The following is an 18,214-nucleotide window of genomic DNA, read 5'->3' as shown; positions in this document are numbered from 1 at the left end:
TCAATGACGTCTATGGCATCATCCCTATAAATCATCGGGGAGTAATAAGGGACACTTGGAAGTTAAAATCCAAGGGGTGGGTAATCCCCCTTGGATCGATAAACTAATAAGATAATCTTTAAACAAATTTACATTCGCTAGATAAACTTTAGTAAACCCCGTTAGGGCTGCTTGAGTGAGATGCTCTTAAAACTTGGCTAAATCTTGAAGGTTTCTTGACAATTTGATAATTGGATCAAGGGTGACGTTTATGATAGGTATTAGGACCTAGTTGTTTTAGGCCACAAGCAATAGGCCACCTTGAGTCTTTGCTTAAAGCTACCATCATGGGTAGCAACTGCAGAGAAACTATATGGGACATTGACACTAGAAAGGGTTGCGTACCCACCAAATAGTTTACATTAAACCATAGTTAGAAACTAGAACTACATACTTTACGCCTTGATCTCGTGCCGAAATGAGTATGTAGGCAGTCTAGGGATGAAGTTGTCCCTTGTACTCAGGCATTTGGGGATGGGATTAGGATTTTGTGAGTAGTTTTTTTTCTCGAAGCTCCTTGGTCTTTTAATTAAATGGTGCAAATATTAATTGAAAGGTTAAAATTAATTCAATGCATACTTAGAAGGAATCTCGTATGGATTCGCTTGACTTCTCGAGGCTTTAGGCCAAATTCTGAGGCGGAACTCAAGCTTTTTTATGTAATTACTTTTATACTCCTAAGGACGGCGACCTCGATGCACTCCTAGTAGGGGAGTGTAGTCTTTAGAGAGTGGCTCAGGACCTGGATGGTCCCAATGAGTCTAAAGTCTCTGGCTAGAGCATATCCTATTCTTATGAATAGATGCCTACCCCATTTGGGTAGATTCCTATCCTAGATTGGATAGATGAAACCTCCTATCCCATATGGATACATGCCTAACCCATATGGTTAGATGCCTAGTCCTGTATGGATAGATACCTAACTCATATTGTTAGATGCCCATCCCGGTTGGATGGATGAGTATCTCGTTTGGATAGATGTACCTGAGTATGTGATTGAATAAATAAATAAATAATAATAAGTAAGAATAAGAAATCAATATTTTTATATTTTAAAAAAAAAAAAAATCAGTTGAGTTTTTGGATTAAGTTAAGTGGGTTATTACATAAGAATATTGGGATCAAAACTCAAATTATAGAAATTTATACTTACATGTGTTCAAATTTGGGCCTCTTTTGGAAGGACTAGGGTGGTAGGTGCCATAGTCCACTCAAAAAGGGACTATAAAGAGTATTGGTAGAGTGTTAAGACTCAAAACATAGGATTTTATTGATCTCAATGCTGATGTATGAAAAGATAGGATACTATAAGGCCCTAATAGGCTTGAAATGACCTAGGAATTGATTAATCTCAATGTTGATGTATGAAAAGAATAGGATACTATAAGGTTGTAATAGGCTTGAAATGACCTAGGAAGAAGCAAACTATAGAAAGGACCCAAAATAGAGTGTGAAATTGTAATAGTATACAATTTATGAGACTACAAGCATACATAAAATTATTTTAATTTTTAAACTCTTAACTAATAGTTTTTCTTAGTGGAAGTGTGTGTTTTTTCTTGATTATTGCTTAGTATGGCATGTTTTTCTATACTTTTATTTGGGTTAATTTATAGGAGGAGGAAGGTACACTCACAAATTTCAAAGAATGAATATATAAAATTATAATGAGGAATAATTTGTTTCATTTAATTAAGATTAATTTTCCTCAATACTTTTTAAGAAGAAAATTAAAATCTTTCATCTTACAAAATCCCATGCTCTTCTTTTGGCTAACTATGATTCTATTACATGTTTGGTATCTTTAATAAAAATATTTTCAATTTTCAATACATCTAGCATGAGCTACATGCATGATCATTATTAGGGGATATATCATTATAGTATTCATGAATATACCCAAAAAAAAATTATAGCAACAATAAAAATAATTTATTGATCTTTAGAAATATATTTAAAACCATTATTATATTTATAGGAAATAGAGAATAAATTATAAAACATATTTCTCTATTAAGAAAATATTATTAGGTTTTTATCATATTTTGAGATTCAAATGCAACTTAAAAATCTACATATGATATGATAGTATCACAATATTAAGAGAATTATACAAATCACCACTAAACTATTGTCCTTCTACCCTAACTTACACTATCTACGAAGTATAGTAAGCAATGAAACCAAAATTTAGACATTTAGAATAAGGTAAACTATAACAATACAACAAAATAAAAGAACATCCATACACCAATGTACAAATAACAATAATAGAGAATATCCCACCGTACATGGAAAAATAATATAATAAGATAGAATATAATATATAATAATTGAGTTATAAATAAGAATTACATTTCAAAAGGTTCAATGAGGATTTGTTGTACATGATTCTTCATATCTTTGCTTGAAATGCTAAAACCATCTCTCTCTTTGTAGAAAACATGAAAACACCTTGATATGTCATAAGCAAAATCCTTGATGCAAGTTGGAACACCATCATTTTTCAAATACTCAAAGTTTAATTCTTTCAAATATTCATCTAACATAAAATTTAGATACTTCAATGCATCCTTCTCACTTGATTGAGCATGGTCTCTTATATAACATGTTATAGATGAGTTGACTTCTCCACGATTTGCTTCAGCCTTCAAAGAAAAAAGAGAAATTTAGAATCACATTCAATTCTAAGATTAAATATTAGTATCACTTTCAATTATAAGATTAAATATTAGTAAAAAGAATTCTTATCTATTATTTCATACCAAGACGTACCTTGAAGGTTCTGATGTCACCAAGTAATCTAAAGGTCAATCCCAAAAGATCATTGAACCTAGATGGATAATCAACTTTTTGAAGGACATCTTCTGGAAGTACATCTAATGTTAACAGGGATTGCAATGTAGCTGCACGAGAAGCTGAACTCACTTTTCCATTTTCTAAAAATGTCTTCAAATTTGGCGTGTATCCACTAGAAAGCCACTTTACTTCTTGTAACATAGCATCTAAATAGTCATACCACTACATGAACATAAATTTTTAGTTAAATTCAATCTAAAAAACTTTTTCACCTTTCAATTTATTTATAAATTAAAAAAAAAAAAAAATTAAATGAATATTAAGAATAGTGCATACTTCAAAAATTGATCTTTTAAAATTTCTATAAATACCTTTTGAATGTGTTATAGAACAATCAAAATAAAATTTTATAATGAATAAGAAAAACTACATTCATAATAATTCATAATTTATGTATTATATAAAAAAAATAACCCTAATAAATTAGGGTGATTAAGGACCAATATATTATAAATAATAATTTAATATTTATCTATTACAAATAATTTAAATTTTAATGTTGAAATAATATTATATTAATATTAAATATTATTATATATAGATAAAAAAGAAACTTGCAAAATACTTTAATAAAAAATAATAATAATAATAATAATAATAATAAAATTACAAATATACTCATTTAAAAAAAGTTAAATTTTAAAATAAAAAATTGTAAATAACAATATCTAAATGTGTATATTAAAGATTCAATCTAAATACCTTTTGTACATATATATATGCACATGGATTAAAGATAAGTAGAATGTTCATTTTTGAATATTTGAATGAATAAATATAGTAAAAATATAAAGAAAGAATCTCTATAATAATTAGACCAATGAATTTAAAGAAAACTGTAAATGTAACTTAAAATAAATGTAAGATAATTAATTTTTTAAATAATTTCAAATAATAGATAATTCCTAAAATGTATAAAATTTTAAAAATGATAAAATCAATGATTTAATTCCAATTTTAATCACATAGAATTAAACAAAAATATTATAAAAAAGAAAAGATAATGTAAAATGCATGATATGTTAATGTAAATGGTAAAACTTATGGTATTTATTTGTTTAGTTTAAAAGATATACAGCTTTTTGAACGTGGTGGAGAGTGTCTCGGCCTTGAGTCTTATCTGCTTCTTGTCCACATTCAATAATTGTATCATAAAGTGCACCATATGCAATTTTCATATATTCTGGAAGGCAATGTATAGGAGGATGGTCCCACCTAATCACATATAAATATTATTTATTAGTATTATATTGACAAACAAATAAAATTTAAATTAAAAGTTTATGAAAGAATACTTACCTCTTAACAACGTCTGTGAAAAGTTGAAGTTCCTCAAGAGTACCATATGTATCATAGATATCATCAATGCAAGTTGTTATAGTAAATATTTTTGTCAAGATAACTCGAAAAGCAGAATGTTTAGGTTCTGCGGTAATTGCACACCCTGAAAAGTGATATTCTATATGTCTATGACGAAAAAAATCCAACTTACACAGCTTTGATTCTTTCCACCATCTGAACACAACAAACACAATAAAATTTTTAAACTATGTAATTAAAAAATATTACACTTATTCAATTTTATAAATATACATTAAGAAAATTTAAAAATTCAAAATATAATTAAATATTAATATTACATTTAATAAGATCAACAAAAATTTGGTAATCAATATTTTTTATAATCATTGCAGGTGTAAAAATGCTCAACCAAGATTTTAAAAAAATCAAAGAAACTTGGAAAGAGAAAATGATAATAAAACGTTTCAACTCACCTAGATATCATTTGAAGCTCGGACCTATAGAGTGATTGCATAATATTAAAGTCCAGCTTAGCCAGATATAAAATCTTTTTATTATTCGGGTTCCTGCAAATTAATCATTACATAAATTAAGACTTTAAATTTTTTATAATAGAAATAAACACCATTAAAACTTTAAATTATTGCAATTACTTGACCCATGAACTATTTTGTCCATAAATGTCTATGTAGTTCCTTGCTTCCAATCTTGGTAGATTTGAGTACCATCCATAGTCCAGATTAAATCTTATCTGTTCATAACAATATTTTGTTAGAATTTAAATAAAATCAATACACTTGCTATTGATACATTTAAGAAATGAAATAGAGCTGATCAATGTATACACACGTATCATCAATACCTCTTGTGAAAGACTGGCACTCAAAATATGAGTCTTCTGCAATACTTGATTTAAATACATAGTAGAAAAGGCTTTAGCTTCGTCCATTATTTTCTCCTCTGGGAAGGCGATCAAAGAACCTCGAAACAAATTTAAAACACTTTTTATCTCCTCCTCTGATTGACTGGTGCAACCTAAGAACTGCCCCTCTTTATCTTTAAATTGTTCTAACATATCTGCCATTATATTAGCCAAGATAAGATATCTAATGAATTTGAATGTAAATGATAAAGTTGTCTCAGACAATTAAATTACATAAGCAACAGTATTGTTATGCATAATAGACAGTGACAGTAATAATATCAACCATTAGAAGTGATCCATAAGCAACAAACAGTAGCCACCTGAAGAAACGGGATATCTGTGAAGTCGAAGGACTCGAAGTCCCAAAGCTGCTGTATTCAGATCTTTACTAATCTCATTCCAAAACCTGCAACTCAAATACTTTCAGTTACAAATCATACATACATACAACATGCGAACCCTAATCTTTGTTAAAACATACCTATAAACGTAATCGAGTGTTTCTGCTATTTCCATTTCAAAGTGTCGCCCGATTCCGAGGCGTTCAACTTTATCCACCATTTGAAGGCGTTTCAAAATATTTTGTGCACAAGAATCCGCAGCACCCACTGCATTGAACATGTCTTTTACCTCCCCAACAAGTTTATCAGCACGCTCACTATACTGAGGAGCCTGCTTAATTCCAAAAAGAATAAAACATCGTAACTCATATTATCATGTTAAAAAAATTGAAGCAGCAAAAGCATTATGCTGTGTAAGAAAGTTACATGATAAGGGAGGTTTGGGAGAGATTGTATAAAATCGTCGTCCCACAAGTTTGCATGATGGTTGCCTGTGCGCCGAGGCTCACCTATAACACTAGTGGAGGCCAAGGCCTTACTCATTATGGGACTCGTCAGATTTTTTCTGCATAATGTTGGGGATGATTTGGGAGAAGGCTTAATGTGATGGGTAGGCTTAGATTTCAAGCAGAAGCTCAAGGTAGAGGAAGGGATAGAAATAAGAGCCATTGCTAAGGGTGATTTTGCAGAGCGTATTTCCTGGACTTTTATAGTAGAAAAATATAATGAGGCTTATTTTTTAATACTAGAATTAAAATAATCGGAATCTTAAAATAATGAGTTTTATGACGTGAGTGGAAACGTGGAAGAGGAGTGCTGCCACAAATAGTTAAATTTAGGGCCCACCGAGTTGATGTCAGGTAATTTTGATAGCTAAAATGGGAGACAAGTTCATGTGATTATTCCTGTTTCGGATAACGATTTGATACAACTTTATATGTAGAGATAGTATATTATATGGCCCATAAAGATACAATAATGGCACAGAGACAAAGGCTAATAATGCAAACGAGGTGGAAGCAAAAAGAAGGGAGTAAACAGAGACAACAAAGAAAAGTGAGATCTAGTGAAGCTCATAAAAATTGATGTTCAAACGACCAAGGAAACAGCTATGACATTTTCTAATCTATGTAATTCATTCAATACTAACTACGCTACCCCAAATAATGTTGTAGTACATCTTCAATTATTTTTACTTCACCTTATACATGTCTCTCACTTGTGAGATAATTAATTTATAATCTCCATGAATTACAACATCTTCAATTATTTTTACTTCACCTTATATATGTCTCTCACTTGTGAGATAATTAATTTACAATCTTCATGAATCCTAACATATTTGACCATGCTTGGAAGAAATATTTAATATTGACATGAAGGTCATATGCTCCACAATATTGCTAGTCCATTAGAAATTCAAATTGTAGGACAATTTGAAATGTTCATCATCAAGAGAAACAACAATAATACCTACACCATCTTTTGATCATGCATTGTCCAAGAACATGTTAAATAAGTCATCCACATAATGAATGGGAGTAGAGCAAGAAGCAAGATCAAACAATCTATGGTATTGCATCATGATTCCTAATGAAACAGTTTAGGACAACATCTAAGTAGATAAATTTATTGATAGTGTTATAATAATAAGTACCATTTACTTTTGTCTCTACAACTTGTCATCTCCATGAATTAGAATGGTAGCATAATACTGTTTTGTATACATCCTACCTTCTATTGATGTTGCCCGCTTTTTAGATAACAACATAAGTCACTTGGTAGTACAATAAATGATGATTATATTTACTAGTAAAGATGCTAGTTATATATTGAGTTTAATCTTGTAATATTCACAACTCTAATAAAATTTACCTTTCAATAACCTATGAAAAATTATTTAGGTTACCATAATATTTGAAACCTAAGAACCCAACTCATTCATAATTAAAAGAAGAATATTCTATAGAATCTAACATATAACTATGAACTAACCATCTATCTATGAAAAAAATTATACAAAGGATCAATATTGAGCTAATTATTCAAAGATAGACCTCAATGGTGTTGTATGTAAATTTTTTTTAAATAATATCATTATGGATGTTGGTAGATTGGTTTTAATTATTGAGATGGGAAAAAATACTCTATTCTCCAAGACATTGAGGAGCTCTCTTAATGACACTATAAAATTGACTTGAATCACCACTTGAGCTATATCAATGGGCGTATAATTTGTTAGAGGGATAAACAAAATATTTTTTTATATAACTTGTAGAAATGTGAATGATATAGTGTAATGATAGGAAATGGTGATAGCCTAAAAAAAAAAATTGTAATAAGAAATTGCCTATTTATTAGTTAATAACCATAAAAAACTTTCATTACTACTAAATAAGTGAGAGCTTTGATATCTATAGTAGATAGATCAACTCTTATACTATTAACAATTGATTTTCTTAAGATATATTAATTCTTAAGTAGGGAAACATACCATCTTGGGTTAGTAGTACAATCATACTAGAAAACTTAATCATCTCCATTGTCAATTGTGTAGTCGATTTATTTATTGATATGCTCATAATAATATTTGTAGTGCTTAGAGTTATCATCATCATTATTTAATTCCTTTACATAAACATCATAAGAGTAATAAAAATGTTAACTCATCATATGATAATTATTAGGTTTCACAACATAAAGCGTCCAATTTAAAATTTACATAATCTCTCCATAGAGAATTTGTAATTTCCTTCTCTAGTTGTTTTTTCCTTTCCTGAAATCACTTGTCTCTCATTTATTTGTTCTTTGATTAATAAGTGTTGCAATTTTTTTGTGTAGACATTGGAATTTGTTGAATTATTTTATAACATAAACCCTTCTCATTATTTTCCAACATGCATGGCATATAGATATCACTCATTAGTTTATCATATATTTCTTCAACATTAATATAAATTCTTGGAGCACTTGGCTACTTTAGCATCCCAAGTTGTATTCACCTACAATTTTGTTCTCACGTTGGCATTCCATCGTTTAAGGCCTAACTTTAACACTTATTCTACTCACACCACTCATTTACCTCACATTTTCACCAAATTTCCAGCTTATTCACCAGGTTGGATTCCTAATTTGCAAGACTAGGACGTACCACACCCTGATCCCAAATCAAGACCAAGACGTACCATGCCCTAGTCCAAAGTTAGAAGTTTACACCCTAGGCCTCCTAATCTAGCCCCTATAATGACCACCTTTGATGAGTGAAAAACATAGTCTTATGTTGGCATGTTACAAAAATTCAATTATATTTCTGACAAGCAAGTATAAAAGGAGGTCTACCCCTCTCATTCTAACCCCATTGAATTCAAGACCTAACTTAAAAGTTCAAGATCTCAATTACACTCTAGTGAATTCAAGTGAGCAATAAATCAATATTCTATCAAGCATTAGAGAAGAAACAAAATCAAGACTCAATTATTGGAGATGACACTCATGTTCTATGTTTTATGAAGACAATATACATGAAACCCTAATTCCTTTTTGGAGATAAAGAAAACTTCATAAAAGGCATATCATTAGTGCTTTATTCATTCTCAGCCTTACCCTCAAAACGAAATTATTTTACTGCACTCTTTCATTTATATTTTAAATCCAATTTCATGGTTAATTCCAAAACTGGGGTTTGACCTAAGGAAAACCCCTAGTCCCAACATATTTCCCCCTTTCACTATGTATAAGAATATGTACAGAACTACATGTAGGAGGATTGATAGGATTCGTAGAGATGAACAAGTTGAGCTCTTGATGGCGAAAAAATCAAAGGACCATGGTAAATTGATACTACTTGGTCTTGATAAATTAGGTCGAACTTCATGGAATAGATCTAAAACATCTTCTTCTACTCAGATCCAAGTCGATGGCTCCATACAACACTATAGCTCACTGTTTATATCAAATTGCTTCAATAATTCACCATTTTTCCCTAATCTTCAAAAATTCAATTCAAGGAGGATATAACCCTACTAAGGAGCCTAGAATCTGGTCAAAATATTTATCTTTCGAGGTTAAATCTATTAGATTCCTATCCTCCTTAAGGTAATTGGTTAATTGGGACATTTAGAGATTTTATTATATTAATTTAACCCTAACAAAGTAATTTTACACCCAATACATTTTCGTGAACTTGACTTCTTGCACCTTAATTTCTAATTTGTAGTCTCAGATCTGAATTTTTTATGCATTTTAAAATTCAAATTTGCACTCATAGATCTCCTTTTCAATTGAATTACATAAATTTAGAGGTTAAATTCACAAAAAGCATGAAGTATAATTCTAAAATTCACTTGGGGGTTGCATAATTTTTCAAATCTATTTTCAGATATGATCTTTATGACATGTTATACTATGATTTAGAGGTATTTATCTTTCAAATTCACAATTCAAATTGCTTAATTAATTGGTTAATCAATCATTTTTTTTTTTAATTGCATTGTTTAATCACAATTTCAATTTGTGCATTCAAATTTCCCTTCTTTATGCATGACTTTTGTTACCATTAGTCCTACTTACAATACTCCTATGAGATGAAGTTGTAGAATCAAGGCTTCCCAAATTTTAAATACTAAGGATATGGAGCCTAATTTGGATAATTTATTTCACGAGGATGTTATTGCTTCTTCCAAGCCAATAAATGATGTCATTTATCCCCATTCTCTTCAGAATTCTCATGATGAAGATCAATCATTAGCTAGGATTATTGTTAACTAATTGGAGAAGATCGATAATAAATTTCAAAAATGGATGAGATAACAATACTTAGAAAGTGAGGCAACCCCATTAACTGAAGGATTAAAAAGAAAGGTGCAAAGTGATAAAATTGGTGTTTATTTTTTGCATGGCCTTGCTCATATTTTTTGACACTAATATCATGCCTATCAAAACTTGTGTCAAAGTCCTTGATTACTCTCAATCCACTAGTCAAGTAAATCATCACATTCCTATGCCTACATCTTTATCTAGCATACCTACATTTACATATTTTATCATAACTACTTCCACACAAAATTTTAATCCTACATGTATTAGTCATGGGGGAAATCCTGTTAATCAATATTCTTACATACCTCCTTCTGTGAGTCTTCCATTTGTATCCCAATCATCTTCCATGCCTACATATCATATTTTTTAACCCCCTTACTCTCAACGTCCACCCTACATACAATAATATTACTCCTCCATCACAATCAAATATGTTTAATTTCAATCTAATCACCAAAGAAACCTTCAATAACCTTGCCCAAATTGTTACATCCCTACAATAGCAATTGGCTTCAATCACTCAATACAAGTTTAATGTGCCCACATATGATGAAACGAGCCAATTATCTGATGACATTGTCCGTGATGTCCCTCCTAAACATATAGAAGTCACTCAATTGGATTTGTATAGTAGAAAAGGTGATCCATTGACTCGTGTGAAAAAATTTCAAACTTTGTGTAGTGATTTTTCTCATGACCAAAGACTTATGACTAAATTGTTTACTTTTACCTTTAGGGATAAAGCTTTACAATGGTATTGTTATTTGCCTCTTTTTTCTATTATATCTTTTCAAGAATTAGCTAATGTTTTCATTCAACAATTTCATAATAATATTGGTCCTAAGATTACTTTTACTAATTTGATTGATTGTAAGCAAGGAGTTAAAGAGAAAGAAATTGATTTTATTGGTAGATATAAACATTTGTATTCTCAAATTTCTTATCTTATGCCTGATCATGATGTTCAAATAATTTGTATGGCTAGTTCACATAAATACATTAGGGATAAGCTTATATCTTTTGAGTTTACTTGCTTTAAACAATTGTGTTTAGTGCTTAATAATTATCAGCTTCAAGTCAGTCAATTTGAATCATCTCCTTGACCGGCTCTAGTTCATAAGAATGAGAATGCTCAACAATATTTTGTGAAGTTTAAACCGAACACGGGATGCATAAAGATAAGTGGCAACATAAATACTCAAGTGGCAACCACGACATTAGGTGTGGCCCCTTTAACCAGATACTTTAGAAAATAATTTAATCCTCTTTTTGAGTCCTTACATAGTATAATGTCAAGGTTGATAAATACAAACACTTTTAGAATTCCTAACATTATGCCAATTGATACCTTCAAAATTTTCCATCTTATGATGATCCCAAAGCCTTTTGCTAATATCATCGTCAACCTAGATATGATACTAACAAGAGTTATACTTTAAGGAGTAAGATTCAAGATTTAATTGATAATAATACCATATCATGGGGGTAGTCCTAAGGACCTAAAATATTCAAGATTTCATTGTTATCCATTTGGGCGATATAATTTGTGAATATTTTATAATTAGAGATGTAATGTGAGTAGGAGATTGGTGTATTATTGGTCAAAACTCAAACTAGTTATTTTTGGCATTTAAATATGGTCATATATTGACTTTATTCTCAAGGTGATGTGTGTTGCACCTATTAGGAGTTTCAAGGCTCTCGAAACTCAAATTCATTTATCCTTTTGAAGAACATGATGCATATAATATAAAGAAGATAACATCAAAAGGTCAGAAGAAATAATGAAAAGAGGACATGTATCGGCTTGATCTAGCTTCTCAATCAAGGGTGACTCATTTAATTAGAAGAACCCTTTCTATTTGTGTCCCTTAAAAAAGTGGGACCTTACGTTTCCACGTGGGTGCACATGATGTATCTACATTTGTTAGGGTTCTTTTGTACAACAATAGAGGGATCAATTTTATAGTGCTAGAAGAGGGATATTGACACACTCAAAGGAGATGTGGATTGTGAGAGGAGAGTTCTTCTCTCGTACACAAAATTGAGGAGGAATTTTTACAAACTCGAAGGGGATTTAGAAATTCAAACAAAAATTTGTTCTCTTATTTTGTACAAAGGATGGGAAACTTCATGTTTCCTCATATTATGCCTAATTTTGTATGTTCTACAATCAGGGGATCTATTTATCTAGAGTCAATATGGTGTTTCTTAGGTGAGTAAAGATGATTGATAAAGGTTCTTCATAAAATTATCTTGGAAGGGTTGTGTTCAAATATTGTAATGTTCCACCCTTATATGGATTGATGTCATAATGGGGGAATACTAAAATATTACATAAATATTTCATAATTTAGAATAATAAATAATAAATAAATACGTGTTAGTTTAATTATGTTATTTGTTAGGTTAGTTGGGAAGTTATATTTAAGCGTTTATCCAAGGACATTAAGGCTTTATATATGAATTAGTTGTAATGTGAAAATGAATTATACTGAATATCAATTTTAGTTTTTTTAATTTTTATTGTACATTCATGGCATAAAAAATATCTGTAGACACCTAAAATTGTCCTGTTTAATTAAATAAATATTTTTTTTTAATTTAATTATTTTATCATAAGTCTTCTATTAATTAAATAAATATTTATTTATTTAATTAATTCAATAATCCTCTTCTAAGCCTTTCCTCATTTAAATAAATACTTTTAATTATTTTAATTGTCATTTTCCTAAATTAAATAAATATTTTATTTATTTAATTGATCCTTCTTCTATTAATTAAATAAATATTTATTTAATTAATTAATTCATTAGCCTTTTCTACCCATGACACATGTCATTCATCTCTTAAATCTTCTCTTACCTACCCCCTTTATCATTTAATTATTTCCTCTATCTACCCTTTAATCTTACTCGGCCCTTTATCTTTACACCTCTCAATATTATCCCTTCGTTTCTTAAAGCATCTTCTATATACGAGGATACTCTCCTTCATTATCAACCCTAATAAGCACTCTAATGATCTAATCAAGGTGTCTAATTAATCTTATGCAATCAAGCCTTCTTGCAACCAAGCTATCAACCACATTTCCATTCTTTGTTGAGCTCTTGTGCACACATAAAATCTGAGAGCAAATATATATCAAGAAAGACCAATGGAGATAGGAAGAGATGGAGAGTGAAACCCTACTAGACATGTGAATGGTATATTTGATTTGTTTTTGTTGATTTGCATGGTCTTAGGTATCTTCATTAGTGTATGGTGGATTTCCTTCATTGTTAGGCTAGGGTTTGTGTTTGATCCTTGTTAGTCTTTCAATATTGTTGTTTCCATTATCCACTTTGCACCATATACATTTTAGTACACCCAGTTGGACTCTTGTCCCTTTATTTTGACATTTTGTTTGTAGATTTTTTGTTTTTCAAAGTTACAGGTTTAACATTGTGACGATTCTGCATTTTTATGTGTCTATGATAGATCTGATCTCGTCTACGTTATGTTTACGTTTCTGTGACTGTTATTTTTGTGTTTCTAATTTTTTGTTGTTTTTATAGATTTATCATCCTGAAGTTACGTCTGCATAGCTTCTTATCACGTTTTTGTTTCTTATCACATCCATGTTGCATAAAGTTGTGTTTTTGTCTTTGCAGGGTTTTTGCTCAATTTTACTTCTGAAATTGTGTCTATGATCTGTCTTGTTATGTATGTGCTTAGATCTCATGTCTATATAGGTTTCTATTGCATTTTTGTTTTTCTATTTTCTTTTGCAGGTTTCAAATCTAGAAATTGGATATGTCTTATCATTCTGAGTCTGTGGTCTGTTTGCATCGGGTATAGATATGTTTGTGTTTTTAATTTATCATTTGTGCTTTTGAATAGGTTTTTCAGATTTGACTAACCTCTTTCGATCTAACTAATGAAGTGGTGCAACTATTTAAAAGGGAGAAAATGTCTTGTCGAAGGCCCCTATTTTACAAAGTCTTTTGGATCTAAAATTTACCTAACTCATTCGCTTGCAGGAGGGGTATTATTTCAAACTACTAACAAGTTTGGTGCATGACCTTTGGCAAAGATTTGATTTTAAAATTTCTTTCTTTGTCTTCTCTAGTTTAGAAAACACTTCCATTGGTGCTCTAAAATTAACAAGTGTCTTTTGTGTCTTGAGTGATAGGCTCTTTTTGTGTTTCCTTTTAGAGGGCTTGCCTCCTAAGTATCCCATAAGGCCAAGTGAGAGGGAACAACTGAAGTGGTAACAAGCTAAAGCTAAGCTCTTCCAAACCACTATAAATAAATGTGATTGTGATGAAATTTGCAAGCAACAAGTGTTGATTAGTTCATACCGACGACATGTCTCCTCATAAACCCTATAGAGTGTAACCTCTATAGGATGGGAGCCTTCCTTAATGGAGTGTACATGGCCACATGTATGGCCACTCGAACGGATGCCCTTACTAGACACCTTTTGTGTTAGAAAACAAAAACCTTCTAGTTGTTGGCATAGGAGGTCAGACCTCTCAAGTGGCTCACATTCTTATGGTTCTTAATAGAGATACAAAGTTCACCACGGGGAATTTTTATGGGGATTGGTGCTTGGCTTCCCTAAATAAGTGAATGTCGAGGGTGGAGCTAGTGGGGTCAAGCATCCAAGTATCCGCTCTGAATTGCATAGCTCGGGGTAATCCCCCACGTGAGATTCAACAACTATTGTCCTAGCCAGCCCTAGGATTTGTGCTTGCATGATCAAAAGACTCAAACATTCTCAAACAAAACAAAGAAACATTGTGCCTATCATGTTTTCAAGTACATGCAAAAATATTTCACATCACACTTCACATTTGGGAACATTTTTGGATTCCCTGGACAAGACACTTTCAAACATTGAGTCTTCACTATTATTGTGTCCTCTTGCCACGAAAAGAGTCAAAATACTGAGATTTGGCCACATTAAACATCCTCAAAATTGGACAGAATTGAGAAAAGAAACAGAAACTACATCTGTGACTGATAAAACCATGTCTATGTCAAAAAAACATGTATGTGCAGTTCAGTATCGCATTTGTGTCCAATAGTAGAATCATCAGCAAGAACTTGTCACATTTATAAGAAATTGCATTTGTGTCAATTGAAATCACACCTGTGTTGAAAAATCATGTCTATGCAAAGCAGAACTACATTTTTTATTTTCAGGATAAGATTGTCATTATCACTAGGTAACCATGTCTGTGACCACTAAAATTGTGTTTGTGATCAGAAGTCACGTCTTGGTTTGTTAAAATTGTGTTTGTGTTCACAATTGAAAGATTACAAGAAAACTCTTGAGAATAATAAGGACTTAATTTTTCAGATCTAAAGAGCTTCTAAGGCTTCTTCCTATAGAGCTTCATTTTTCTATCAAACTGTCTTGGTCACACATACTCAATCATTTTCCTTCACTTGCATTTCCCTCATACATATCTTCCAAATTTGAGTCAAAAGGTTACTTTTCTTGTCCTCGTCGAACTTTGCAAACCTACTACAACATAGCACTAGGTGAGTCCCGCATCAAGAGATCCATCATCTCTTTGGAAGCAATGCCTTACTCTCAAACATACATACCTTGAGTCAAGGTCAACTTACCTCATCAAGAGATCCATAATCTCTTTGGAAGCCACACCTCACTCTCAAACATACATACCTGGAGTCAAGGTCAACTTACCTCATCAAGATATCAATTTTGGAAGCCACACCTTACTCTCAAACATACATACTTGGTCTTACACTCTTAGACATTGCAAGTTTACCCTAGATTCATCTACATTTCATACACCTCTTGATCTTCCATATTCTTTGAATTTTCATACTACCTTTCATTTTTGGGTCAAGACTTTAGTCCATGGTTGAAACCCATTCACAAAGGTCTAGAAGGGAAGTCGAAGAAGCTTTAAGGTCTTTAAACATGAGTACCTGTGAGTTTGGTGGAGACAAAATTTACAATCCATTTGAACACCATAGTAATATACCAAACAATGACAATAATGACAATAACAATGGAAATGATAATGAAAATGATAATGCATCCATGGATTATGCAAAAGTTGAAGAAACTATAATGGATCCCCATTTTAATAGATTAGTTCAAGAAATCATGAAAAGGGATAGACAATATTTTCTACAAGTCATGGCACAAAGTGGGACAAGACTACCTCATGATTTTGATGTCACATATTTTGGAGGTTGATCCAAATCAAACAAATCAAGTTAATACAAGATAAAGGAGGCCCAATAGTGGTTGTAAGAAAGAGTGTCTCATGCTTGAGTCACCATCCCTATTTGAAAAACTTGAGATTCTAAAAACATACACTCATTCTCATTCCAGTTATGATAGAATCTCTCATGAACAACCCCACAGTCATCCTTTCCCATGGAGGAGAACTACCACCATGCATGACCATGATGATACCCAAGATAATACCAACGCATACAATTACACTCAAGAGAATATTCAAAATCATGACACGAGGAGACCCCATGCTAGATTTGGGAGAAATATCCAAGATCATTCTTATACCTTCTATCCTCATGGTCCTAACATGTATCGACCTAGACCTAGTGCTCCTCATTACAATACCATACCAAGTGGTCCATATCCAAGCTATAACTATGTATGTCCTCCATATGAACATATATATGATCAACACCATCCATATATGCATTATATCCCTCCTCCTTCGCTCGGTGGCTTAGGCATGGGCCTAGCTCAAAGAGAAAAGACACCACCCAAGAATGACTTGCAACAACAAATCTAGAATTTACAAAAGCAAATGGTGGACATGAATAAACCAAAGCAACAATATACAATAAAGGCCACATGTCCTTACCCATTTGATAGAATAATTCCAATGCCTCCATTTCCTCCACATTTTGTAACACCAAAGTTTGATAAATACAAAGTCAAAGGGGATCCTAAGTCACACATAAGATAGTTTTTGATAGCTTGCATTAAGGTAGCAGGAGAACAAACATACCCAATGGGATTGTTTCCACAAAGCTTAGGCTAACAAGAAATGGAATGGTTCTCCCAACTTCTACCTAGAATTAAGTCATGGGGTGATCTAGCAAAGGCTTTTATACAACATTGAAACAAATGTGTCAGTAGCCACCTTATGCAATGCTAAGAAGAAACATGGGGAATCTTTTGCTTCATGTTTACAGCGATGGAGAGGTCTTTCTAGTCGATGCTCTTGTGATATACCACAAAAACAAATGGTAGAAATGTTCACACAAAACATCGAAAAGGATATTAGATATGAGCTAAGAAAAGCATGTTTGTCTACCTTCAAATAGGTTATTGAGAAAGGAATGGCAATAGAAAAATTCCTTATTGAACAAGGTATCATCAAGATATTCAAATAAAATAAAGAAGAATCAAATGGGAAAGACAAACCTCACTTTTGGAACAAGAATAAGAACATAGTCAATGACGGGGTAGTAGATTCAAATGTTGTGAAACCTAAGATAACTTTCCCTAGTGCAAGTTCTTCTAACTCAAACAATCAAGTGAATAATCAAATACAATCAAAATCTCAAAGGAAATACACCTTGTTGGGAGATCCAATTGAAATCGCATTCAAGAAGTTAGTCGCAAGCAAGCTCATAATCCACAATATGAGCCACCTACTAGATAATCCACCATATGAGCCAAAAGTAAAACCAAATTGGTGGAATGATGATGAATATTGTGAATATCAGAAGAGTAAAGGGCATTTAACTAGCAATTGTCATAGTTTGAAGAATATCATACAGAATCTCATTGACAGAGGTGACATAGAAGTGGATGGTCACACCTCCAATGAAGAGAATGTGATGTTTAAGGAGCTATTTCTTAAACATTACAAGGGAAAATCCAAAACTATAGATAATCAAACTAATTATACCAAGATGTCGTATG

General features: G+C 31.6%; 1 protein-coding gene across 1 annotated transcript; it reads right to left on the bottom strand.

Moving 5' to 3' along the window:
- Positions 1-2,390: 2,390 nt before the first annotated feature.
- Positions 2,391-6,156, bottom strand: LOC131066129 (alpha pinene synthase, chloroplastic). The gene is made up of 10 exons (XM_058000834.2): positions 5,893-6,156; positions 5,607-5,797; positions 5,446-5,531; positions 5,063-5,277; positions 4,854-4,951; positions 4,674-4,766; positions 4,198-4,413; positions 3,975-4,113; positions 2,815-3,060; positions 2,391-2,687 (listed from the first exon to the last, which is right to left on the bottom strand). Exons 1-10 carry the CDS (start codon positions 6,133-6,135, stop codon positions 2,391-2,393), a joined length of 1,824 nt encoding a protein of 607 aa, XP_057856817.2. The 5' UTR covers positions 6,136-6,156.
- Positions 6,157-18,214: the final 12,058 nt, after the last annotated feature.

Source organism: Cryptomeria japonica, chromosome 1, assembly GCF_030272615.1.
Source record: "Cryptomeria japonica chromosome 1, Sugi_1.0, whole genome shotgun sequence".
NCBI classification, from domain to species: domain Eukaryota; kingdom Viridiplantae; phylum Streptophyta; class Pinopsida; order Cupressales; family Cupressaceae; genus Cryptomeria; species Cryptomeria japonica.
The sequence above is the reverse complement of the archived record's forward strand: the minus strand, read 5'-3'. Positions and strand labels throughout refer to the sequence as shown.